This window comes from Hemitrygon akajei, chromosome 15, assembly GCF_048418815.1.
Source record: "Hemitrygon akajei chromosome 15, sHemAka1.3, whole genome shotgun sequence".
Taxonomy (NCBI): Eukaryota; Metazoa; Chordata; class Chondrichthyes; order Myliobatiformes; family Dasyatidae; genus Hemitrygon; species Hemitrygon akajei.
Genome location: NC_133138.1, coordinates 76,266,691 through 76,294,128, shown reverse-complemented (window position 1 = coordinate 76,294,128; position 27,438 = coordinate 76,266,691). Strand labels below are relative to the sequence as shown.

Sequence of the window (27,438 nt, the reverse complement as noted above, 5' to 3'; positions counted from 1 at the left end):
CTCCCATCACCCGTGGCAGCACATTTCATGCACCCATCACGATGTTAAAAAAACCCACCTACCTCTGACATCCTCTATACTTTCTGTAAATTAGCTTAAAATTATGCCTTCTCGCATTAGCCATTTCAGCTCTGGGGAAAAGGTAATGGTTATCCACCATCAATGCCTCTTATCATAATATGCACTTCTAACAAGTTGCTTCTCATCCTCCTTCAGTCTAAAGAGAAACTCTTAGCTTGCTCAACTTTTCCTTATTCGGCATGTCCTCCAAACCAGACAGCATCTTGGTAAATCTCCTTTGTACTTTCTAAAGCTTCCACATCCTTCATATAATGAGGTGGCCAGAGTAGAGTTTTATAGAGCTGTAACATCACCTTGTGGCACTTGAACTCAATCCCCGGACTATTTTAGGCCAACACACCATATGCCTTCTCAACTACCCTGTTGACTTGCATGGCAATTTTGTGGAAACTATGGATGTGGACCCAATGATTCCCCGTTTTTCCAAACTGCTAAAAATCCTGCATTGACCCTGTACTGTCCTCAAGTACAACCTTTCAAAGTGTATCACTTCACACTTTTCTGGATTAAACTTCATCTGCCACTTCTCAGCCCAACTCTGCATAATATTAATGTCCCATTGTAGCCCAAGACAATCCTCTGCACTATCTCACAATACCACCAGCTGTGTCATCTGCAAACTTACTAACTACCCTTCAACTTCCTCATCCAGGTCATTTATAAAAATCACTCAAGAGCAGAGGTCCCAGAACAGATCCAGGCTAACCACCGCTGGGCACCGACCTCCAGCTGGAATACTCTACTACCATCCTCTGCCTTCTGAGGAAAACCAACTCCAGATCTACACAGCCATGCCCGAGTTTCTGAATGAGTCTACCACAGGGAACATTGCCAAATGGCTGACTAAAATATATCACATCCACTTCAACAATGCCTCATCATTTCCTCGGAGATTTCAATTGGGCTCGTGAGGTGCAACCTGCCCCCTCAAAGTCATACTGAATATCCATAAATCAGTCTATAGCTCCTAATACTCATAAATCCCATCTCCAAGAATCCTCTCCAATAGTTCCCACCAATAACACAAGACTCACTGGTCTGTAGTTCCCCAGGATTATCTCCATTACCTTTCTTGAATGAAGGAGGAGCATTTACTACCCTCTAATCCTGAGGCTAGCGAGGATGCAAAGATATTAGGCAAAGGCACAGCACTTTTCCCTCACTTCCCCTGGTGACCTGGGATATATCCCATCTGTCCCCGGGGACGTATCTATCCTAATGTTTTTAAAGTTCCAACACATTCCTTCTTAAATGTTGACATATTAGCCCATTCTATACTGCCCTCATATTCATCAAGGTCTCTCACTGAACAAAAAGTATTCATTAAGGTCCTCCCTTACCTCCATGCACATTTCCTCTTTTACCCATGATTGGTCTTACCCTCAACTCCTACATGTAGAACACCTTGAGTTTTCCTTAATGTTACTCACCAGTGCCTGCATGTTCCCTCCAGACACTCCCAAGCCCTTAAGCCACTTCCTGGCTCCCGTACAACTCTCAAAGAGTTGAGTTGCTAACTTCTGGATCTCTATTCAAGTATAGTTCCTTTAACCCACTATCCTTTCCCTGCCTCAATTAGGATAAATCGGTACCCCATGCAAGTGCTCCCTAAACAACCTCTACATTTCCATTGTATTTCTGAGAACATGTTCCCAAATTCCTACCTATGAGCATAATAATTGGCCCTCTCCTAATTAAATACATTAATATACTGTCTGCTCCTATTCCAGTAGTAAGAAAATAGTTTACTGTGACTGCACTCTTAAAACCTGGATGATTCTACTCTAACACAACATATCCATTCAACCTGACCTTGCTCATGCAAAATGGACTGACTGCAACCGTGTGGTTGCCGCAAATTGACTGATGCTTCTGCCCCTCTGCAATGAACTCTCCTCAAAGGAATGTTTATTATTTAGTTCTGTAAATGATTTGAAACCACTTTTTTTTTTAAAAAAGAGTAAAATATTCACTTTTCAGTAAGTGATGTAAACTTCCAAAGTCTGACCAGATTTACTGATGATCGTTAACAAAGTCCCAAAATAAACTGGATCTATTCAACCAGTTTTTCCAAACGTATTCACCTTACATTTTGAAATAGAGTAGGGCCTGGGGAATTACAGACCAGTGAGTCTTGTGTTATTGGTGGGAACTATTGGAGAGGATTCTTGGAGATGGGATTTATGAGTATTAGGAACTATAGACTGATTTATGGATATTCAGTATGACTTTGAGGGGACAGGTTGCACCTCACAAGCCCAAATGAACTGTTCACCTATTAGACAATTCTTGCAACATTTCTCTCCTCTTTAGCTATTTTATAAATATAAAAACATTACCGGACCAAATGCACTCACCCTCTGCACTGAGAGCTGCTTCAGCCTTGCTTTGCTCCAGCTCTGCTTTTGTATTGGCCAGCATCAGCTGAACAGCATGCAGTTCATTTCTGAGGCTCGCACTGGCCAAACGAGCGGACTGCCTCTTTGGCTGACTAGTGGACTTCCGTTCCGCCTTCAATTGCTGAATAGTTGCTTCTAGTTCCTGGATTCTCTTTGACTTGAGGGAGGAGGAAAAAATTCAAGCTTACTTCAGTGATGTGTAAATTAAAGATTAACAAGACAGGATTCACAAGCATTTGGAGTATCATAGTCAGCATGGCCTTGTGAGGAGCAAGTTGTGCCTCACGAGTCTGTTTGAATTTTTTTTTGAGGAGGTACATCAATGAAGGCAGAGCAGTGGATGTACAGGTAGTCCCGGAGTTGCAAACATCCGACTTCTGGCCAACTCGTACTTACGAACCGAGGAAGGACAACGCCATCCGCCATTTTAAGTCATTGCCGTTGACACTGTGTTGAGTGTTAACTTTGTACTTGGCTTAAATTTTTCTTAGTAAGATTCACCCTGACCCCGCCCCGTTCCGGTCGGTTGGTGGCGCAGCGAGGTCAGCGCCAGGCTGGAGAATGGAGTTTCCCAAGTTCGATCCAATGATAGACCATTCCCCATGCCGGGTTGATGTCGATCTAGTGACTCCATACCATCTGTGCTGGGTTGATGTTGAGCTCACAACTCGACCTCGTAAAAAAAATACTGCCACCTCCAGTTTAAATTCCCACGTGGAATATTGTGGATGATCAAATACCCAAACCCAGCACAACCCCCACTTGTCCCATTTAGCCTGTCTCAATGCGGTGGTCCTTAGGACCCAGCGGACCTTGGGAGCCGGCGGCGGCAGTGTTTCTGTTCCATTGACGGGAAGCGATCGCAATTGAAAATAAAATGGAAATAATAAAGCGTTTGGAAAGAGGTGAAATGCTATCGGTCATTGGAAAAGTGTTAGGCTACAGTTGGTCAACGATCGGAACAATTTTAAAGGATAACAGATAAAGTGAGAATAATGGAGCATTTGAAAGGCGCTGCCCCGATGAAAGCTACAATTATTAAGTAACGCAGTGGTTTAATTATTGGAATACATACATTTAAGTGTTTTATATATTTCACCTCTCTATGCATATACTATATACTAAAGACAAACATTTGACTAACTGACGCTAAATAATGCCGGATGTACTTGTTCTGACTTCCGTACAAATCCGATTTAAAGACGGACTCAGGAACGGAACTCGCACGTAACCCGGGGACTGCCTGTAGTGTATATGTATTTTGGCAAGGCATTTGATAAGGTTCTCCAAGGTAAACTCATTCAGAAAGACAGGGGCATGGGATCCAGGGCATCTTGGTTGTGTGGATATAGAATTATCTTGCCCATAGAAAGCAGGCAGCAGTTGTAGTTGGATCATATTCTGCCTGGAGGTCAATGATAAGTGGTGTTCTTCAGGGATCTGTTCTGGAATTTTATAAATAACTCAGATGAGGAAGTGGAAGGGTGGATTAGCAAGTCTGCAGATGAATGCGAAGGTTGGCATGTTGTGGATAGTGTAAATGGTTATCTTAAGTTACAACGGGACATTGATAGGACACAAAGCTGGACTCAAGTGGCAGAGGGAGTTCAATTCAGAAAAGTGTAAAGTGATTTACTTTGAAAGCTCAAATTTGAAGGCAGAATAGGGTTAATGGCAGGATACTTGGCAGTGTAGAGAACAAAGAGGGATCTTGAGGTCCACCCACAGATTCCTCAAAGTTGTCACGCAAATTCATAAGGTGGTTAAGGTGTATGGTGTGTTGGCCTTCATGGTTGGGAGACTGAGCTCAAGAGCCACAAGGTATATACTAGCTAGACCACACTTGAAATATTGTGCTCAGTTATGGTCACCTTATTATAAGGTGTGGAAGCTTTAGAGGGTGCAGAGAAAATGTACTAGGATGTTGCCAAGATTAGAGAGCATGCTTTATGAGAATAGTTTGAGCAAGCCAGGGCTTTTTGGAGCGGTGGGGGGTGGGGGAGAAAATCAGAGGTGACTTGTGTTATGACTGCAGCCCCCTCCTTTGTGAGAATCGCAAGAGCACTGGGGGGGGGGGGGGGGGGGGGGGTGAGTCAGTGGACCCAGGAAATGGAAGAGAGACGTGCCGGATGCCGGCGATGCAAAATAACGCGACATTGGCCATTGTCTCTTGGAGACACATTTGTGGATTGGGGACTGGGCTACGTGCAAGCCCTCGGGCAAAGTGGGCGGGTTGAGAGAGATTGCATCACCCCCAACCTGAATGACATCTACTACCCTGCAAGTCAAGATAAAAGAGGGGCTGTAGAGACAGCCCCTCAGACGCACCAGAAGACACGCTAGCGATCCCGTAATAGCGGGCAGCCATTTGAAGGAAGCCACGTGCGTTCGGTTCCCTTGCCTGGGAGCCGGTGGCGGGTACCACAGAAACAATTTTCTTGAACTAACAACGGGAAACCAACTCCCCCGGCTCAACGGATTGGCCTCATCAAAAGACCCGGGCAAGTTTCTTTTCTCACAAATCTCTCGCTCTCCAACAAGTGAAAACCCAGCGGTCCCCAAAGGCTGAAGCCTGCAGAAACTGAGTGACTTTTATATTTCCATCGGACAATATTTTATCCCCTAGACAAACGATAGAGCGATTTCTTATTGATGATTATTACTATACCCGCACTTTAGATTGAGTATTGACGACGTATATTATCTGAATGTTTGTATTAACCTTATTTTTGTGCCCCTTTATAAATAAAGACTTTTTAAAAATAGTACCATTAGACTTCAACGGACCTCTCTATCTTTGCTGGTAAGTGACCCAGTTATGGGGTACGTAACACTTGAGACAAGCCTGGCTTACACAACCATACTGCACAGAACTTCCCATTCCAGAGGGAAGCATTACATTCCTTACTTTTATATTCAATTCCCCTAGAAATCAAGTCTCCCAATCACAAGGGGAGCATTTGAGGATCTCATCTCTGATACAAAAGCAGGATTTTTTAAAAAATAAATTGCACTAATTTTGTTCATGAACAACTCAGTCAGCTTGGAGAACAGTATGCTGGGTATTATATAGATGCAAAAGGAAAGACAATAGCATTACAGAAATTGGAAGGCAAATTTCAGTACGGCCTGCCCAACTGAACAGAAATAATAGTTGTACACTTAGCATCCTGACAATGTGACAAAGAACAAGTCTAGAGATCCCACCAGCCAGGCACTCAATTTAAAGTTTGTTAGTTATGTTCAGCTAATACCTTGACCAGTCAAATAATTTCATAATCCAGTTCCTTGGATTCTTCATACTTTGGCATCTATTGCATCGCAATCATCACTGGCAAGGCCAAACAGTGAAGTTGGCTTGTTAAAATGTGCCCATTCAAGAAGCTGCCCTTTCTAGAGTGGCAGTAAACAGTTGTTCTTGAGAGTCACCAGGCTTTTCTGTCCAGTGAGCTACTGTAACTTAATCCATACTCCTTTCCAGATGGGATCATTGAGGAATCAAGTAGCCAGGTCCATTCACTACAGACTGATAACAGTTTAGGAACAATAACAGTGGTTATGTAAATGGGTAGTTATCTAAAGACGTGAACTAAAGACGAAACCCAAGTTCAAATCTTATGACATGAAGAATTTTCATTTAAATCCACTTAGTTGACTGCCTTTCTTTGGTCCTCTGGGTGACATGCATAACAGCCCCAACTGGCAGTCGATTATTTAAGGCCAATGAGGGACGTTTCATATTGACTTTAATCTTTGCTTCAAAGCAAAGATCCTAGGTTACTGCAGACAATTCAATATTATTCATTCTAAAAATATGAATGTATCTTACCAATGCTTTATCATCACTCATTTCATCATCAGAGTCAGAACCTTCCTCTTCAGCAGAAGATTGCTGATAATAGAATTTCACATATTCTTGGTAATTTTTCATCTTTGCCTCAAAGGCATCTTCCAAACGATCTTTTTGTTCTTCAAGTTGTTCACTGAGGGGATAAAAAAGGGAAATGTGAGATTCATCCCAATCTCAAAGATGCTGCTTTTCACTGTCCTGGAAGGTAAAAAACAAACTGGGACCAAATGTAACAGAGACCAACTAAGAAATTTGTAATACAAGACTATTATTTTTAGGATCTGCTTTAAAATAACGACAAAAGTGGATTATATTATGAAAGCAATTTTAATAGTACAATGCTTCTATTGATGTTGGACAGATGGAGAACAATATTAGCTATAGCTGCCAAATAACAAAAGTAATTAAAAACAAATCACTGTGCATAATTGTTATTCACCCTACAGCTGTCACCTCAGACTTCTGATTGTAGCAGCTTGTTCCTCTTGCTTACAAGCTGAAATTGGGCACAATTCAAACCCTATTAGTTGTTAAGCGCTATGTAACAATGCAAAACATTTCTTTTAGAAAAGCACAGAAGATCTGCAGATGTTCAAAATCCAAGCAACACACACAAAAATGCTGGAGGAACTCAGCAGGCCAGACAGCATCTATGGGAAAGAGTAGAGTCAACGAAGAGTAGAACCCCTTCGGCAGGCCTGAAACATTGACTGTATTCTTTCCCATAGATTCTGTCTGGCCTGCCGAGATCCTCCAGCATTTTGTATGTAGCACAGAAAGTTATGTCTTGTTTTTACACGATGGATCTCAATTGACAAATTACTAAATCTCAAGGGATATTGACAGGTTTGGATTTGTCCAATTAAAATATATATTTACCATATTACCAATCCTCACTAATATTGTAAAAATGACTTAAAAGTAATCAATATTACACTTCATGCTTGGCAATAAGTACCTCCAGTGTTTCTCCATAGCATTATATTGTTCCATCATTTCATTGACAACACTTTCCCTGATCTCACTCTCCATCAACAGCTTCTCCTGTTTTTCCTTAATCAAGTGCTGCTGTAGACATTCAATAATTTTCTGCAATGACTAAGAAGTAAATGCATGGTTAACTAGATGACAAAAACTGAAGACAAAAAGTTGAGGGCAGAATTGTTGACAATTTACATCACATACACAGGGATAATAAAGATACCAAGTTAATTAAAAGCCAGCAGTTTAACAACACTTTCACAAGTTGATTTACGCATCCACAGCAATTGAACACACTCACTGAATCAGTTACTTTGTCCAATGAAGCCTGGGGCTGTGTATTCCTGAATTCAGTTCAGGAGAGGTGATCCCTTGATTCATACAATTTTTTTTTTTATTTTTTTTTAAAAAGGGCTTTACAGGTTATGTTTTGTTTTCCCAGCCAAAATATTTAAAATTAGGAAGAGTCATGGTCTGGCTTGTTGGGACAAAGATGGGAGATTTTCCTTGCCCAGAGGATAGTAATACCTTGCAATTCTCTACAAAGAACTGCGAAGCTTCAGTCACCATATGTTTTAAAGCAAAGAAAAATCAATAGTATTTTGATTATGAAGAACATTGAAGGATACTGGATTAGTACAGGAAAATGGCATTAAGGCAAAGGGTTAGTCAACTTGATTAAAGGGCCAAATAGCCTACTTCTGCTTATGATAACAAATCAGGTAAAACACAAATGTGTTTTATTATTATTATTTATTATTAATATCAACTGCCTTTAGAAGTGTTACCACAACATAACATCCATTGTGACATTATACAGTTCAATTTATGCTTATTCCAATGCAGAAACGAGAGCTGTAAAAACAAATGAAGAGGACGGGTGATGTCTTGAGTCGCCCAAGACAAATGCAAACAGCAGTTACAGCAGAGATTTTGCGTCAGTATGCAATGTAAACCCACCTCCTTGTCCAGTGTGCTGATATTAGGGTCACTTTCATTATCATTCTCTTCCTCATCATATTCCTCCTGTTCTTCAACTGGTTCTTGTGCATTGCAGTTGTTCCACCCATCGTGCTCTCGGAGTAGTGATCGGATTGAAGGATATAGCTTCATTGAAGGTGCTTGTATCAGCTACGGTGATAGAAATAGCAATCAATAGCCAATTCAACTGGGCTTACACAGTAAATAACTGTAGGTTGAAGCACATCACTCTATTTTCTAAGCATTACCTTCCAGTAATAAGTGAATGACAGAACAAAATTTTAAATACTCAATGGTTTTATATCTTTTCAAAATATAGGTCAGGAAAAATGAAAATGAACAGACTGACATTTACTTATCAAGAACAACATGTTATGACCATTTAATACATTTCAGCCATATTAATGGAGGATAGATATTGACCAGGACACCAACTATTCATCCAAAGAATGCAATTGTATCTTTTATATTCATGCAAAGCAATAAATCGGCTTTAGTTTAACATCTGTGTGAGTAGATAACATGTTCAATACAGCAGCTCAACTTCAGTTTTGCACTAGAAATCATCCTAGCATTACTGCTTGTGAAATTATCTTAAACCCATAGCCTTCGGGCTTAAATGAGGAATACAGTGGATTACGGTTAAACAAGCCATCGGTTAATCGGGACCAACTCTTAAAGAACAAAAGCTAATCAAGAAAATAGCAGGAATTCCCTTCATTTATTGGGATACAATGCCGCTTAATTGGGACAAGAGACTGTTGCCAAACAGTCATGTGCATTTTGTGGCCATTAGACACTACACTGTGCTTAAGAGTGAAGAGGTTTTTAAAATAGCATCAGTTATGTTCAAAATGCAGTATATTTTGTCACTGACAGTGAGAAATAATCAGCAGAACAATTCAGTGCTGTTTTGTTCACTGTGGTTTCAAGCATTCAGGTTTGGAGATGCCAGAAACGTCTGTGAGTGGAAAAGAAACTATTTCACTACTTTAACAAATTAGGAACTAGAAAGAATTAAGATGTCGACAATCATCTTTAATTTGTAATGAAAATTAAAATTTGTAGGATGCAACTGTCAAAAATATCATATGAAGACAGTCCATTATCTGCACTGATTTTGTTCATTTACAGTCAGAATATCACAAAGTACAGTGGATGAATTCCTCCATCAATAACCATCAGGAACCAATAGTTTTACAGTACTGTAATAGTATTGGTAATGTTCTGATTTGTTCTGTATTTTAGTTAAATACATAATTTGTTACCCAGTTAAATGATAGTTTATCTTGTTTATTCCTTTTTAACCATTTCCATGAAACTTCAGCTAACTGGGGCAGACACTCAATTAGGTCAAAATGCATTGGTCCCAATTAACTAGAATCCACTGTACAACCACAGACTACAGTTTACACACAAACTGCAAAGTAAAACACAAACTTAATGTGCAGATTCTAATCATTATAGATGGGATTCCGAGTAGAATAGTGTTTATCAGCTACAAGAGCTGTCATTTATCAAGAGCTGTGGACTACTCACCTGGCTGGCAATAGCTGAAAATTTCATGACTTGTAATGTTTCATCATATGTGGATGCACACTGATTAATGTTCACAATCATACAGGATTTTCCATGGTTAGAGAAAAACCCTTGGAATACACGAGTCAATTTACTGTCCCGGAAAGGCACCACATTGGGCTTTGACCTACAAATGCAGTAAAGAAACGTCAAGAGCCTGGTCATTTTGAACAAATTACTAGGTCAAATACCAGAAGATGATACTTCAGCTGATTGCAAGGTGGCAGTCTTCACCTTCTCCACAGGCAGTCCCTCAGGGTTTGAGATCAACCCGTTTCCAGAGTGGAAGATGCCAACTGCATCATTTTTATTAACACATGCCCAGTTTACCAAAATAAATTAACCCTGCCATGGACGATCCCAAGCCTGGCTGCAAAAAGAGGAAGGTTGGGTATGATGCTAACAACCCCATCCCGTTAAAAAACAAACCAGAGCTACAGAAACGCCAACAGAAGCTCCAAAGACATCCCTCGGAGAGGAAGGATACACCAAGATGGGTTACACCTGGGAAAGCTTGAAAAATTGGCCCAGAACAGATGACTCTGGCAAGCTGCTATCAGCAACCTATGCCCCAGAAGGGGCAATGGGCTTAAGTAGTGGCCAAATCATCAAACTAAATCAGAAACAACAGGGTATTTTTTCTATAATTATCAGAGAAGCCAATTTTCTTGTTATTTTCTAATATTTTGTTCTACCATTGTTATAAATTTTAAAACATTTGCTTTCGAAATGTTTTGTTTCTTTGTGACAGTTTTACTTCGTTCAGTCAATTAGCCCAAACAATTGTTTGAAAGATGCTCCATTAGTGGTTGTGTTACAAGACTACAAACAAGTTAAGGGCAGGGGTGATGAGAAAAGTAGATAATGCTGCGCATACTTCATCTGCTGATTCTGACGCAAGGCACTGATACACCTGCCGAGTGTGTGTAGGGAAGTGTTGATGTTTGTTGCCTCTTTCATCCTGTTACCACACTTCTGTTCTTTACAGCGTTCAGAGCCAGCCAGGTCACATAAAGTTAATCTGGAAAAAAAAAAGGAATGAAGCTGTGTTCTGGTGTATTTTTGATTACAGTAAGTAAACATTACTTCCTCTACAAGCAACACACACAAAATACTGGATGAGCCCAGCAGACCAGGCAGCATCTATGGAAAAGAGTAAACAGTAAAAGTTTTGTGCTGAGATCCTTGTGAAGGATATGAAGTGTGCGCAGTGTGCGTGTGCGTTGTTTGGATTTCCAGCATCTGGAAATTTTTCTCATCTCTCTGCTATTACTTCCTCTAGATGGCAGCACTAAAAGGTTATTACTGTACTATTCAGCAGACTTGCGTCTCTAACTTATTTCATATGGTTATCACAAAATTTTTTCCAAACTAACAAATTAACCTGCCAGTTTTTTGTTTCAAGATTCATTTGGGAGGTCATGGAGATTAGGGCAAACAAATTCATCAATGAAACAAAAAAAAGGGCAGTGGGAATTTAGAAAACAATGCACAGTTATCAAATATGTACTGTATATCTAATTTGTGTTCATTAGAAACTAGGGGCATGAAGCCCTTTGATCAACTACCCATTTTCACTCTTTAAAGACTTCAAAAATTAGGCAGAGTCTAGCAAACCAATCTTGTCCAATGGATTATGGTATTACTCCAACAGTGCTTTGTCAAAATTTACTTGAAATACTTCTGCATTGTAGACTTTAATATTGTCAGGAGTATCTACATTCATGAGGCAGTAAACCAAATGTACCTTCTTCACTCAAAAGAGCAGACAGCCCACATTAACTTCAAAGCAAAAAAGTTATACAATAGAATTCTTTTTTTTTTAAATCCTTATGCTTGTTTGCAATTCTGGCTGTGAAACTACTTTTACATGATACATTCCTACCTAGTCTAGTAGCTTCTATTACATACGTCAATGTAATCTGAATACAATGCAATACAGACAAATGGTGCTGGAGAAACTCCATTTAATTCAATATAAAATATACACACTTGATTCTGAATTCAAGGTCAAATCAGTTATTTCCAAATTGTTTTTATCAGTATTAAAAAGTAAAATAGACCAGAGAACACTCAACTTAAAAATTGAAGGTAGAGTTGTATAATGTACCACAGCCTAATTTACAAATCATCTCCTCTTCTTCCCCCTCCACCCCAACTGTGCTTTAACAGTCAAAACTGCTTTCTGCCTGTGCAGAATACCACAGGTATTTATTGATCAGACATGTAAAAGGAGAATTATAGATGAGCGCATTGATTAATACTCACTCGCTTGTTTGCAGTATAGATTTCCAATCTTCAGACACATGAATTATGCGAATAGAGAAAATACTGTGACTGGAAACAAGAATGAGGAGATAAAGACATTTCAAATTTTCTCCGTGAAATCCATGGACCTGTATATCAGGTACAGGTAATACAGCCAATGTGCTTTAAATCCTTCTACTCAATTTTCACTCACAATAAAACTTAAATCTAATCATGCTTTTAAAGGAATTAAGTTTAAGAAAATTGATGCACAAAGTTTAGAAAATCTGAACTGTAGATAACTTTGGAATTTTAAACAACCAAGTTAAAAATCTCCACATTCATAACCAATTTTAAAAAGCACATTACCTTGTACAAATACATTTTAAAAACCACACAAAGTAAACCCCACATAAGAGCAAAGTAACAGACAATCCTTTAGAGAACCATTAGCCCTAGATGCTTAATGAGAACAATTTTTGGGAATCAAGATCAGGGATGATTATGTACTTCCCACTGCAGTCTCAGACCTTTCAAGCCAAGCCACAATAACCATTTCTAATGCGGTGCAGGGTAAAAATCCTAAATAAAAGCACTCACCTCCTGCTGGAATTGTGGTTCACATGTGTTGCAGCTATGCTTTGGTTTTTACGGCCTATTTTAAGAATTTTCCAAGCTTCTTCTGCATCACCCACATTGATCCAGGTCAAATCTGGAAAAAAAATTAATTCATCAATGAAACAGTTTAAAATCTTTGAGTACGATTTCTGGAATTGGCTTTGATTCCACATCAATTTTTAAACTGTTGGGCCTTATTTTTGCCAATCTCATCCTGAAATCAAATTATCACCAGGGAATGTTGGTTAGCATCTATCTTGAAGGACAATGGGTGATGGTCATCACAAGCCTGAACAGATCCTGAGATGCCCAGTCGTCAAGAACCCCCTCTCGGCCTCACCAGTATAGTCCAAAGGGAAGCATATGAAGCAATACGTTTGGCACCAGTTTTATTGCAGGAGCTGCCGGAAGGATGTTCAATGACATCCAGCCACCTCAGGGGCTCCGCTCCGGATTTGCTGTCTGGGTTTACTCCCATAACCTTCGTCTCTCCCGAGGCTGCCCACAAGGCACTGAATAGTCCACATGCTAATATTTGGCATTTGGTAAATCTAAATATTCATGGCTTACATTCTGGACTTTTTCAAGAACTTTAAAATAAAGTCCAGAAATAATCCCAACTCTGCATGCAGGACCCTCACTGTAGCACATAATCAGAACAGGCCAAATAGTCACATGCAAGGCATTATTACAAAGATCATGCAATGAAATGATTCCCTGTGAAGAGCTGACCCATTTCAATGCAGCAATAAAGTCTGAAGTTCTCAGTTGAGTACTAGTCAGCATATTCTCAAATTTCTACATCCATAACTGATTTTAAAAAGCACATTACCTTCCTTGGAGTGTTTAAAAAGAATGAACATATGCTTCCAAAAATGTAAACAAAAGTAATGAGCCATAAAAAGCACATTACTTCCCTTTTTCACCAGGTTTAAGACAAAAATTCATGGATGAACCATATTCTTCCAAAAATGTAAACACAAAGGTAAAAAGCCATATGCAGAATACGGCAATCACCTTTTATGTAAGTGTTTCCATTTTTATCCTCACATAGTTTTAAGGTTTGTCGTTTATGGTTTGTAGTAGCAGTGTCCAGCAAGTCATAGGCAAGTTCATTGTAAATTTCAAAGAAGGAGACCCAAATGGAATACTGGATGTGCTCCCCCTGCTGGAGAACAACTGTATCATGATCAGCCCAACGGGATGCAGTCTCTGGGGGAGAGCAAAGTGAAAAGAAAGAAAAATGAGTGAAGATTTTTAGTAGCTAGCAAAGTATAGTGATGGCTGCATTCTTCATAGTAGTGAGCATGCAATTTCAACTGTGTACATATAGTAAGCAGTTAAAAAATCCCCAAAAGTACATCAAGCATCCTGTGAAACACAAGGAACACCCCATCCCACCTCCCCCAATCTCAGCAGACATTCATTCTCCTAGCAAAAATTATCAACTGGTCATATATTACAATTATCTGTGGGATCTTCCTCAAAAGCTAAAAATTTGCTTGCCAAGATATCAGTCAGCAAAACAGCAATTTGATTTCAAAATATGTTAAATGCTTTGGTATGTTCCAAGAATATTTAACTAGAGATATGCAGATTCTTTTTACATGGCACTACACAAGCTTATTGACACAATATGGCAAATCACACAACAGGTAAGAGAAGTGAACATTGGTCACTTCTTACAAATCAGCTTCAAATGAGGGACCTTCTTACCTTCTAAAGAACTGACAGATGACATGCCCCCGATACCACTATCAGAATTACAGCTGAGGCCTTCCCTTAGGCTAAATTCTGATTTCTTTCTCATTGGAGTCTGTATATCCTCCTAAGTAACAACAATTGTAGACCAGGATCAGAAACCAAGTGTTCAGCACAAAGCAATAAGAAATTTCTAATCTTAATACATTAAGGGTAGAAAAGACAGCAGAATTTTACCTTATTTCAGGAAAACTCATTTTCTAAACTATCAGAATGCAATGTGGTACATTTATTATCAAGAAACAGAACAAAGCTCCAACAATATTAATGATTTTTATACAAATACCATATTTATCCAACTTCTACTTGATCACACTTTAGAAGAGTGATTCCCAATGGGTGCTGTTATGTGTCCTAGGGGGCATTAGGGGAAATAGATGTTCAAGATTCTTAGGGGTGGGGGGGATGGAACGACACCCTAACTTGACACACAAGATCTGCCCGACCATTAGTAGAGCAAGCACTTCAAATAAAAATAAAGCATACACAACAGCAAGGCACAGGAAGAATCATAGCTCTGCAGGTGGTGAGCACTCATCATCACAACGTGCCTGAAATTCTGCAATCTCATCAGACCTTACCAAACACGCTATTGGGGATGCATAAATTAGCAGCTGACCCCAGGATTCCATTTGGAGGGTTTTAAACTGCCTCTGCTTCACATGTACAGTCAAGAACCATCTTTGGGGATTATGAGCCCTTACGTGATTGGCCAATTATACTAACTGGAATAGTATAAACATAACGGTAGCTCGCCGAACACCAGCTCTATCCCGACTAAGATGCCAACTGAATCCTTGTCAACGTAATTTTTGGCTGTTGTAACCGTCTTCACCTTCTCATCATTCCTTTGCGTGCCACTACCACCATTCCAACCGTGTCTACTCACTGCCATCAACATCCGAAAGACATTTACAGGTGGTGTGTTAATTTTTTAACTTTAATTTAGCTCTTTTGACGATGGATAAATATGTACAGCACAATCTGAGTCTGAAGGCTGTGAAGCCCTGGATTCTAATCCTGCTAAGAAACAGAAACTACAGAGAGTGTCAATAGAATGGTACTACCTAGAGTCTGGTTTTATTCAGCTACACCTGTGTCTTATTTGTAATACTGTGCTCTCTAAAGAAGCCACAAAACAATCAAGATTGCAGGAATATTTCCATAAAGACACCCTGAAAAGGTTACTTATGTTATTACTCAATTCCAGAAGATGAAAGCAGCATTTGAAAAGTATTGCACACTAGAGTCATTTGCCAAGAAAGCCAAAACTGCCTTGATGGTGGTCTCATTGTTTCTTATAACATTTCCAAAATAACAAAGTGTGGAAAATCTCATACAATTGGTGAAAGATTAATAATGCCTGCTGTACCAAAAGTGTTCAAAATTCTCAAAATGGATACTAGTATTTTAAAATCAATTGCTCTGAGTAACTATAGCTCATTGTATTGATGAAATGAGTGAAGACATTGAACATTAGCTGTGCATAGAGCTACAAACAGAATTTGGGATACAATTGGGTGAGTCAACTACGTGAGACAAGGCATTGTTAATGGCATATGTAGTTCATCAAAAATTGAAAAGTTTGAGATTCTCTTTTGTAAAAAGAGAAAAACATATCAACGGAGAATCAATCTACAATAAGCTCAAAATATATATTAAGGATAAAAATATTCTGACTAGGAACACAATTTCTTGTACAACAGAAAGAGACAGGTCACCATGCTGGTTTAGTGGCATTTATGAAAAAAAGAAATTCCAAGTCTGTTTGCAACCTATTGTGTAATTCATCATCAACATCTCATAGCCAAAAACCTCGGCCAGTGAATTTTTTCCAAACATGACTTGTAAGAATATTTCACCAGTTATGCCAAGATAATGATGGAATTTGAATGTTTGCTTCTTTACACTGAAGTGAGTTGACTATGAAATGGCTGCTGCTTAAAACGCTTCTTTGATCTGTTTGACACTGTGGTTGAATTTTTGCTCAAAGTCAACAAGAACTTGGGAAACAAGACTAACTTCTACATGGAGATGTGGCTGGCTAGCCAATCTGTATGACAGATTGAACATTCTAGATATGAAATTGCAGGGTGAGAATTTTAGTTTAAACCAGGCAAAAAGTGCACTTTTATCAGAAAATTGGAAATATAAAGCAAAACATTGGGAGAAAAATGTTCAGTTTCCCTGCATGGAAAAATCAGACAGTGATTTGCAAGAGTACTGCTTACATCTGCAGTCACTCAAGGAGGATATTCAGAATCGATTCAGGGATTTAAACAATCTGGAAATTCTGGACTGTGTAATCAACCTATTTCTTTGCAAGGTGGAAGAACAGGATCAGAGCTTGTAAGAAGAAATGATCAAAATTCAAAAAAAAGAGAAAGGCTTTTCAAAAATGCCAGCTTTTGTCATTACACTGTCACGTGAACCTTCCTGGTCTTTGGAGAAGAGCCAAACTGCTTTTCATTCCATTTCCACCCTCCTCCCTTGTTGAAAGAGGCTTTAATGCAATGAACCACATACTCACACATACAAAAGAAAACAGAAGCAGACTGGACCTTGTTACACACCTTTTGCTGTCACAACTTGAACCCGATATTTCATCTCTTGCTATAAACCACACTGATATCTAAGCTGCTATACAGTGCACAACTACTGTGTAAGGTAGGTTTAGAAGACATAAAAATTTATAGGCAACACAAGTGAATCTGCAGATGCTAGAAATAAATAAATAAAAACAAAATGCTGGCAGAACTCAGAAGGCCAGACAGCATCTATGGGAGGAGCATCTATGTAACTTCTACTTCACTCCTGATGAAGGGTTTTGGCCCAAAACATCATCACTACCTCCTTCCATAGATGCTGTCTGGCCTGCTGAGTTCTGCCAGCATTTTGTGTTTTTATAAAAATTTATAGTATCATTTTTCTCATTTAGCATATGGTAAATACTATGGGGGCTCTAGAAAGCATATTGTGCCCAAGAAGGTGTTAGCAAGTATTAAAGTGTTTTAGGAGGGCATTAGACTAAAAAAGGTTGGGAATCAGTGCTTTAAAACATTCAAAACCATCTTTAAGGCATACAATATTAGTGCCACCATTCCATACATTTTACTTGCATACATACATACTGAATGCTGGGTGTTTCATAAAAGCTGATTTTATATACAGGCTTTCCTTTACAAAAAGGCAAACACCAAACTTCAGGAACAGCAATAATAAAGTAAATGCTGCAATTACACCTGCAATTTCTTAGATTCCCCAACTATTAATCTTTAGTCTGTAGATCTATAAATAATTAATCAATTAATAAGATCCCAATTTAACATCTATTCTTGCAATTTATTTCACAAGTTTTATTTATTCCAATAGACCTCTGGCTGCAGTAGAAACCTCAACATAGTTCATAGGCCACTACAACACAGAAACAGACCCATCAGCACATCTTGCTTATGTCAGAATATTAATCTGACTCGTCTCATTGACCTGTACCTGGACCATAGCCCTCCATACCCCTCCCATCCATTTACCTACCAAAATCTCTCTCAAATGTTGATATCAAACCTGTATCCACCACTACCACTGGCAGCTCGTTCCACACACTCACCACCTTGAGTGAAGAATCTCTCACGTTCCCCTTAAACATTTCACCCACGACTTCTAGTTCCCATCACACCCAAACTCAGGATAAATGCAAGCAGGCATTTTCCACTATCTTTACCCCTAATAATTTTGTATTCTTCTGTCTAATCTCCCCTCATTCTCCTACACCTTAGGGAATGCAGTCCTAACTTATTCAACCTTTCCCTTAACTCAGGTCTTCAAGTCCTTGTAAATTTTCTCTGCACTCTTTCAATTTTATTGACATCCTTCCTATAGGAAGGTGACCAGAACAACACACAACACTCCAAATTAGACCTCAACATCTTATACAACTTCAACACAACATCCCATCTCCTGTACTCAGTACTTTGATTTATGAAGGCCAATATTGCAAAAGCTTTCTTTACAACCCCATCAACCTCTGACACCATTTTCAAGGAATGGATGTATCTGTATTCCCAGATCCCTTTGTCAACGCTCCACTCTTCAGTGCTCTACTATTCACTGTTTAAGTCCAATTCTTGTTTGTCCTCCCAAAGTGGACCTCACACTTACCTGTATTAAATTCCATCTGCCACTTTTTAAGCTCATTTTCCCAGCTAGTCCAGATCCTGTTGCAAGCTTTGATAGCCAATCTCACTGTCCACTCAACCCCCAATCTTAGTGTCATCCACAGATCTGATCTGGTTTACACTTACATCAACAGTTTGGATGATAATGATGAATAATAACCAATCCCTGTGGCATACCACTGCTCACAGGCCTCCAGTCAGAGAGGCAGCCATCTACTACCACTCTCTGGCTTCCCCAATGAAGCCAATGTCTAACCCAATTTACTACCTCATTCTGAATGCCAAGTGACTGAACTTTCTTGACCAGCCTCCCATGTGGGACCTTGTGAAAGAAATGCCTTGCTAGAGTCCATGTAGACAATATCCACTGCCTCACCTTCAACTTTCTGGTAACTTTCTCAAAAAAACTGCAAGATTAGTTAGATATGCTCTACCATGCACAAAGCCATGATTATCTCCAATCCAGCCCCATCTATCCAAGTACTTACATATCCAGTTTCTTTGAATACTTTCCAAACATCTAATTATTTTAGATAAATACTCAAAGGGAGGAAATAAAGGAATATGGGTTCAGAGTGGGATTGGAATTGCTGTTCACCTGTTGGTCAGGAAGAACCACCATTTAATTCTTATAGCATCTATTATTCTATAAGAGAAGCCTCAAATATATGATAGAAATAATGTTCAAATGCAGGTCAACAAATTTTAGATCACAAATTAACACCTGTATCCTGCCCTAAATTGCACAAGTGATAGGAAATGAGGTGGATTACAAAAATTAGATGCAAAGTACAAATCCAGTGTGCATCATATTTTGAAAAGCACCATGAAAGACCAATGTTTTCAGCACAAAATGCTTATTCAACTCAGAAATGGCCTAGCAAATGGAGCAACTAAAAGACATTGCCTTAAGCACTAACTACAGATGCAGTAAAAATTCAAAACTGACCTCTCGAACAATGCCCAGTAAAGAAAGTTTTTTCAACTCCTCTTGTCTCACCATCTTGTCATCCAATCTGATTACATCGCTGCAGAGGCTAGGCTTTAGGTCCATCCTGGGATACAGTTTACCTCGTATGCTGTTGAAAATTACTGCCAGTGACCGTGGCAAGATCCCATTATCTTGCCTGGTGCCTACAAATAGAGCAGAATCCAAATCACATAGAATTATAGAAACATACAGCACAGAAACAGGCTGTCCTTGCCTGTCCATACCAACCACAACACCCATCTATGCTAATCCATTGCCTGCATTAAACTCTTATCATTTTATGTATTTCAAGTATCTAAACTCATTTTAAACATTGGAATTATCTGCCATTACCATCTCCTCTGGATTCCTGACATTCATCACTCTTGCAAAGTACACAGAACCCTTGCATGCAAGTTCAATGCAATTCCATTTACAGCAAAACAGACTACTTATTTTACCTTGAATGGTGTAGGTTTTTCCAGAGTTTGATACACCGTAGGTATAAATTAAGCAATTCTGCCCCTCCAGGGATTCTTTTACTAGGTCCTTCATGACAACATCAAAGAACAACTTCTGGCTTGTATCAGGACCAAATATCTGAAGAAATAAACCCAAAATGTATCTGTTTTGTTTCTGTTAATTAGGACTGCAAGCTTTTACTTACAAGGAATTTATAATGATTGTTTTATTTTTTTCTTAATACCATATGTTGCTATTTTGTTTGACTATCTTGCAACAATCTAATGTTTATAAAACGTCAATTTCTACCAACCCTGCCCTAAGTAAATAGAATTTTCAAAATATTTTAAGTTACAAGCAATATTAGATTAGATTATGAACAGCAACTGAATAGTCATTGAACTAATAATCAAACATCAGAATAAATTTGAATTTTGCCATAGCAGTTAGGAACTTCAATGTAATTAACTAAGAACACGAAATAAAAAAATAACTAGAGGAATCAATAACAATGAGTATGAAGCTTTCAGGCTATCATTAAAAACAATAGGAAGCTACTACATGTCATTCAGAATGCAAGGGAACCCGATGTTCATCAGTTTTAGCTTGGGTGTGATTCCAGCATGGTGGATTCTTAAATTCTAAGGTAATTTAGAAAGCTACTCAATAGCACCAAACTGCTAGATCGAAACAAGAATAAAGCTGGATCAAACATTCAGCATAGACCCTGCCATTGACATAACAAAGGTACACCTACCTGCTTGACCTTGCAAACACAATTTCACACCTAATTTAGAGAGAAGTCCCAGGCAACTTGAGCAATAAATCAAAATCAAAACAAAATGGTACGTGGTGGAAATCAAAAATAAAAACAGAAAATTCTGGAAAAATTCAATAGCAGGCTACATCTGTGAAAAGAACAGTTACTGTTTCAGATCTAAGATCCTCATCGTAACCGAAGGAGAGAAATACGTGCTGTTGTCTTTCCTCACCTCATAACATCGACTCGGCTATGTTAAATCAATTCTACTATCAGGAAAGCAGAAAACAAACTTGGAGGAACTGGACTACTTCCATTTGACAATCCTTATGCTTCCTAAATCAATAATTTGATCAATTAGGATGGGTGGCAGAGTGGAGTTACGTCTCTACCATAGGAGGTGTAAGGCACTCCTTCCCTCCGCTAGGGTGCAGGTCACTCTTGGGTAAGGTGTAGCACCTGCTTAGCCCCCCGACTAGGGTCATATAAAGCCAAGGGAGCAGGCGGTGGATGGTTGTATGAGTCGCTGGTACATATCACAAGCCCTGGTTATGCAACCAGTAATGCCAGGCAATTTCTGAATATTGGGTAATGGCTGGGGTCACCAATCTTATAAAGATACTGCCCAGAAGGTAGCAATGACAAACCAGTTTTATAGAAAAATTTACCATGAACAATCACGGTCATGGATAAGACCATGACTGCCCACATCAATACGGCAAGTCACATAAGGGTGAATTAGGAAGAGTGAAAGTTATATGCTTGAGATAACACCAAGCACATAATTTAAAAACAACATTTGCAATCTTTTGCAATGTGTAAGATTCTCAGATGGCAACAACGAAGTAGATTACAAGGTAGCAGAGTCTCAAATGCAGGAGCATAATTGCAAGACATGGTAGTGGACAGTTCATTTTTGAAAGCACAGCAAACGCTGGGTGATGTGACAGTAACACAAGAGTCGAGGCCAGGGGCAGAGGAGCCATGAGAACAAGTAGCCTACTACTGCTCATATCTTCTTGCACTTAAACAGGAGATGGAAAAATTATTAATTATAATTGAATGTTTTGAAATCAGAACAATACAGACGATGTGGCATTCAAAGTTCGCAAATTAGCTGCAGTTAGTGGGAATCACTGAAGGAAACCACAGCATATTTTTCCCAATAGTAGTGGATAGAAACAAAAGGAGGTGCATTAGAGGACCCTATTCTGTTCCTTAACAATAGTAAGGATGCAAAATGTTCTGTGTGAACCTGAGATTCTCTAGTAAAGTCAGCATACCAAACAAAACATATACAACCATAATATACAACAAATTAACATGCTATACAGGGTGATTCTATTTTCTTACTAGTCTAGCAGGTAGGTTTGTTATTTTTCATTTCATTGCCCTTTCTAGTTAAATGAGGTTACTGTGCACCAAACAGGACAGCAAGAATTAGGAAATAAAAAGCCTAGCAAATCAATTCCAGTACGGTCTTGAAAGCATTGATAGTGATGTCTCACTTCTGATCAGTTTAACCTGACCCATTAAATAAATTTAATTTTAGTTCAAACCTGGGAGAAGGTAAATTTGTGCACAGCCTGCCCAATTCCTCGTTCACAGCTCTTCATGGCAAATGAATCCTTCGGAGCACGCAGTACAAGTGTTTCAGAATTCTCAATGACAACACAGCCCTGTGGAAAATTCAGAAAGGCTGAGTGACAAACTGTTCAAGTATTAAAACAAGACAGAAAGGAAAAGCTGCGTTCCTTTGAAATAAGGATCTTTGCTTATGTGGTTTAACATTGTGGTGACATTATCCTCTATAAAATGCCAAGTGTGCATACGGATGAAACAAATATTGAATTAAATACCTTTAAGTACTTTTGCAAAAAGAGGTAGCTAATATATTCACAAGCATAGCACATGAAAGTTCTTGTGTTACTCCTTGCATGGTCAAAGACAGGACTTGCAGGATCTTTTATTGAAGGCAGTAACTACTAAACACTAACGTTTGCTACAGCTTTGGTCATATCACAATATCACATGGCACACTCAGTAAAAGATATACATACACTTGTATATACTATGTTGCACCTCCTTTAACACTATTCCTACTTTTCTACAGTTATACATTTGGTCAACATTCACTTAGCTATTCTGTCAATTACTCAATGTCAATAAGACCAAGGAACTGACAGCAGACTGTTGGAGGCAACTTATCTTTTTTACTCTATCTTACTTCTCTTCTAATACTTGCATATCTGTGCACTTGTTTTGCTACTGTGACACTAATCTCCTTCGGGATCATGAAGTATCTATCTAGACTTCAGGAGAGGGAAACCAGAAGTCCATGAGCCAGTAATCATCGGAGGAGGATCAGAGGTGGAGAGGGTCAGTAACTTTAAATTCCTGGGTGTCACTTGCACAGTTAGTTTACAGATCCCGTTTACTGTTACTGTTCTATAGATTTGCCAAGTACTCCCACAGTTGTATGTGGTGACATGCATGTACTGATAGTAAACTTTACTTTGAACTTTGATAAACTCACTACAAGCCATGAGCTTTTTTTTTGCAGATCTGATCCACAACCTTGCAACAACTTCCAGCAGATTCTCCTGTATCCAGGCAGAATCTGTATCCAGGTATTGAATCACACCTCCCAGAGAGGTGGTGACTAGTGGGGTGCCACGGGGCTCGGTATTGGGACCACAGCTGTTTACAATTTACGCCAACGATTTAGATGAAGGCATTGAAAATAACATCAGCAAATTTGCTGATGATACTAAGCTGGATGGCAGTGTGACATGTGATGAGAATGTTAGGAGAATTCAGGGTGACTTGGATAGGCTGGGTGACTGGACAGATACTTGGCAGATGACGTTTAATGTGAATAGGTGTGAGGTTATCCACTTTGGGAGTAAGAACAGGAAGGCAGATTATTATCTGAACGGTGTAGAGTTAGGTAAGGGAGAAATACAAGGAGATCTAGGAGTCCTTGTTCATCAGTCACTGAAGGTGAATGAGCAAGTGCAGCAGGCAGTGAAGAAGGCTAATGGAATGTTGGCCTTTATTACAAAGGGAATTGAGTACAAGAGCAAGGAAATCCTCTTGCATTTGTACAGAGCCCTGGTGAGACCACACCTGGAGTATTGTGCACAGTTTTGGTCTCCAGGGTTAAGGAAGGACATCCTGGCTGTAGAGGAAATGCAGCGTAGATTCACGAGGTTAATTCCTGGGATGTCTGGGCTGTCTTACGCAGAGAGGTTAGAGAGACTGGGCTTGTACACGCTGGAATTAAGGAGATTGAGAGGGGATCTGATTGAAACATATAAGATTATTAAGGGATTGGACAAGATAGAGGCAGGAAATATGTTCCAAATGCTGGGAGAGTCCAGTACCAGAGGGCATGGTTTGAGAATAAGGGGTAGGTCATTTAGGACAGAGTTAAGGAAAAACTTCTTCTCCCAGAGTGTTGTGGGGGTCTGGAATGCACTTCCTCGGAAGGTAGTGGAGGCCAATTCTCTGGATGCTTTCAAGAAGGAGCTAGATAGGTATCTTATGGATAGGGGAATCAAGGGATATGGGAACAAGGCAGGAACCGGGTATTGATAGTAGATGATCAGCCATGATCTCAGAATGGCGGTGCAGGCTCGAAGGGCCAAATGGTCTACTTCTGTACCTATTGTCTATTGTTTCACAATGATACATCTCCTACTTTGTCTGTTGACTCTCAGCACGAGTCATATTCCCAGCTATTACTTTCCAAATCCAAACAGTTAGTGTAGCAAATTTCCTATTTCTGAAGAATGCCCTTCATGTGTATTAGATTGCTGAGGGCATTCTCTTTTGTTAACATTCACGCTCACTGCAAGCACACATCTGCAGCTACCTCATTCCCACTTATTGCTTTTCTGCAACTTTCCTTGTGCTTTCTGACTACATGATACATGCATGCTTAGGTTAAGGTGCTGACTCTTCCCTCAAAACTACATCTCCACAGGCAAACCACATTCTTTGTGGGATGGCTGTTGTTAAATTCCTACTTGAAACTATTCCTGTGCACAACAATCTACATCGTGATCACCACTGTGTTGCCTTTAAGGCATTTGTTTAGTTTATTATATTTTCGCTTTAGTAATTCGTTTGTTATCGTTTTCTAGTTAAAGTTAAGGTTGTTTAAAGTAAATTCGTTGTCTGTGATACATCTCGGCATGCGATGACGTCACACCCGGTTTCTCCGCGTCTTGTGGGAAAATACCGGTTTGGAGAAACGGGAAGGAGGGGGCTTATATGTGTGCAGGATCAGCGCGAGAAAAGTTTTCTTTCTACGCACTAGAAACATCAGAGAAGCAACGTCGTAAGTTCATGAGATAATCAATATGTTGAATTAAAAATGTTAATGCTGATTCTGTTAAAAGTAATGATGATTGATAAAGTTTGTTTTTTTGTTATTTAAAGAGTTGCGGATAGTTTGTGTTGAAGTGTATTTAAAGCCAGTCGAAGGCGTAGGTAGATTCTGACTGTATGTTGCACTTTAATGTAATATAGTTGTTGTAGTTTTACTTTTGCAAGTATTTGTGATGTAAATGTGATGTCAAGAAGGAAACAAATACTGTATATATTTTGTATTGTTTTATCAACAGTTTTCACCATACATTAATGTGGAAGAGTGAACAGTAAACGGTTAATCTTACTGGGACCGCCTCATTGACTGGTTTATGCTTGGTGTTTAGTTCAGAGTTCTTTTACACCTGTGCGAGAACATTACAACCACACTTCTCTTATAGGGATGGATATCTCTCAGCCATTGCCTACCAGCTGAAATTCCTTGAGACACTCCAAACCCTCCTGACTAGGAGTATCTCAACAACTTCACTGCACAAGTTTACAATTTTGAAAGACCTCAGACTGAATCTTCTACCCTGATTGCAGGCCTGTGACCATAATAGACAATTGAGTCCTTCTAGTCTCACCTAGAGATCCAACAGTTAATTTCTCCCATAACCAACTCCTCCTTGCTAAAGTGTCCAACTTATTTTATTCTACTTCAACAGAACTAGTGAGGTATTTCACTAGAAACATCGTTTGGGAAGTCTGAGAACAGTATCTATGTATTTCATATATAGATACTATTCTCAGACTTCCCAAACAATGTTTCTTCAATAAATAAGCCAGACTGAATTGCTGTTTTTCAGTATGCAACTAGTACTGTTGAAGCTTTCTTGCTCACCATCACTGGTGGATAAAGAAAAAGGTCCAAAGAGAAGAATAACAAATTATTAACAACCATAGCAGATTTAAATGATGGTTGAGAGAAACATTGAGAGGGCACCAAGTAGAACAAAACAATAGGTCTTCAAAGTACCCAGCATATTTGGGATGGCCCAGTAGCAGCACAGTGGTTAAAACAATGCTTTATAGTACCAGCAACCGGGGTTTAATTCCACTGTCTGTAGGGAGTTTGTACATTCTCCCTGTGACAGTGTGGGTTTCCTCCCACAGCCCAAAAACCTACCAGTTGGTAGACTAATTGGTTATTGTGAATTAGCCCGTGATTAGACTCAGATTAAATCAGGGAATTGTTGAACATCGCTTGAAAGGTCATAAGGACCCATTCCGCATTATATCTCAGTAAACAAATAAAATCCATATCATCTAACCCAACAGAACTGATGGATAATCATTTTAACATCAAATCAATAAAATGAAATTCAATGTCCAATTGAAAAGAAAATTTATCAACTGAAAAAAAATCTGGTGATCCGCTACTGACCTGTGACTCTCCTTTCTCAAGCTCAGCTTCTGTGAAAGGTCTAACCCGGAGGCAGATCTTAATTCTGTCTTCTTGAGAAGTCTCTGCAGAGGCCTGCACTGAATCAGAACTTGGCACATTGCTTGTTGGTGAGATGACAGAGAAGTCTGGTAATAGCTGCTTCTTCACATCACCACTGTTAAGGGCAGTTGATTCCCAAATGGCTGCCTCCTCTTCATCAGAGTACACATTTGGAGAAATTATACCTGTTGCCATTTTCATTCAGTCGTTCCTGTAAATACAAATTATTTAGTAACAATTCCTAGATTCATACATTTCTTATTAGTTTAGAAAGCACAACAAGTGCAAAGCCAAGTAGTTCTACATCACTCATGACAAACAGAACCTGAGAAGTAAAGGGTTATAAAGTGGCTACAAAGGATTTATGCTTTGGGTAGGTAATAATTTATACAGCTTTAACTCTTAAAGCTACAAGTCTCAAATACAAAGTACAAGCTTTTTGCACTATCTTCAAATAAGTTCTTCCCACACCTCATTTGACACATCTGACAGCAACTTTGCCGTTACTTTAGCACTTGCCTGTTTTACAAGGCTAAATTGCGAGCTCGACACATAACCCAGCATAGTGAAACTTGTGCGAGGAATCAGTTGAATTTGAACCCGGGACCACTCACCCTGGTCTGGTGCAGCTGTCACTACACCAACAGCAGTTTATTACAGTACAAATTTGTGCTATTCTGTATCTTTGTCAGAGCTGGCCCTTCAGCAGTGAAAAGACAAGTGGGTTTACGATGCATAGAAACAGGTAAAGCTA

General features: G+C 39.3%; 1 protein-coding gene across 4 annotated transcripts in view; it reads right to left on the bottom strand.

Moving 5' to 3' along the window:
* The window catches only part of kif20a (kinesin family member 20A), a 38,907-nt gene that overhangs the window by 5,532 nt on the left and 5,937 nt on the right, over positions 1 to 27,438 (bottom strand). For 3 of the 4 annotated variants that reach the window (XM_073067821.1, XM_073067823.1, XM_073067822.1), the window contains exons 2-15: positions 26,625 to 26,895; positions 22,423 to 22,542; positions 20,103 to 20,241; positions 19,621 to 19,805; positions 14,452 to 14,563; positions 13,753 to 13,947; positions 12,718 to 12,829; positions 12,139 to 12,207; positions 10,748 to 10,891; positions 9,832 to 9,997; positions 8,272 to 8,442; positions 7,289 to 7,428; positions 6,310 to 6,463; positions 2,439 to 2,637 (exon numbers count right to left, since the gene is read on the bottom strand). In XM_073067821.1, coding sequence (XP_072923922.1) covers positions 2,439 to 2,637; positions 6,310 to 6,463; positions 7,289 to 7,428; positions 8,272 to 8,442; positions 9,832 to 9,997; positions 10,748 to 10,891; positions 12,139 to 12,207; positions 12,718 to 12,829; positions 13,753 to 13,947; positions 14,452 to 14,563; positions 19,621 to 19,805; positions 20,103 to 20,241; positions 22,423 to 22,542; positions 26,625 to 26,885 — 2,167 coding nt within the window. In that variant the 5' untranslated portion in view covers positions 26,886 to 26,895. The remainder of the gene's footprint in view (positions 1 to 2,438; positions 2,638 to 6,309; positions 6,464 to 7,288; positions 7,429 to 8,271; positions 8,443 to 9,831; positions 9,998 to 10,747; positions 10,892 to 12,138; positions 12,208 to 12,717; positions 12,830 to 13,752; positions 13,948 to 14,451; positions 14,564 to 19,620; positions 19,806 to 20,102; positions 20,242 to 22,422; positions 22,543 to 26,624; positions 26,896 to 27,438) is intronic. The other variant, XM_073067824.1, reaches the window with a different exon arrangement.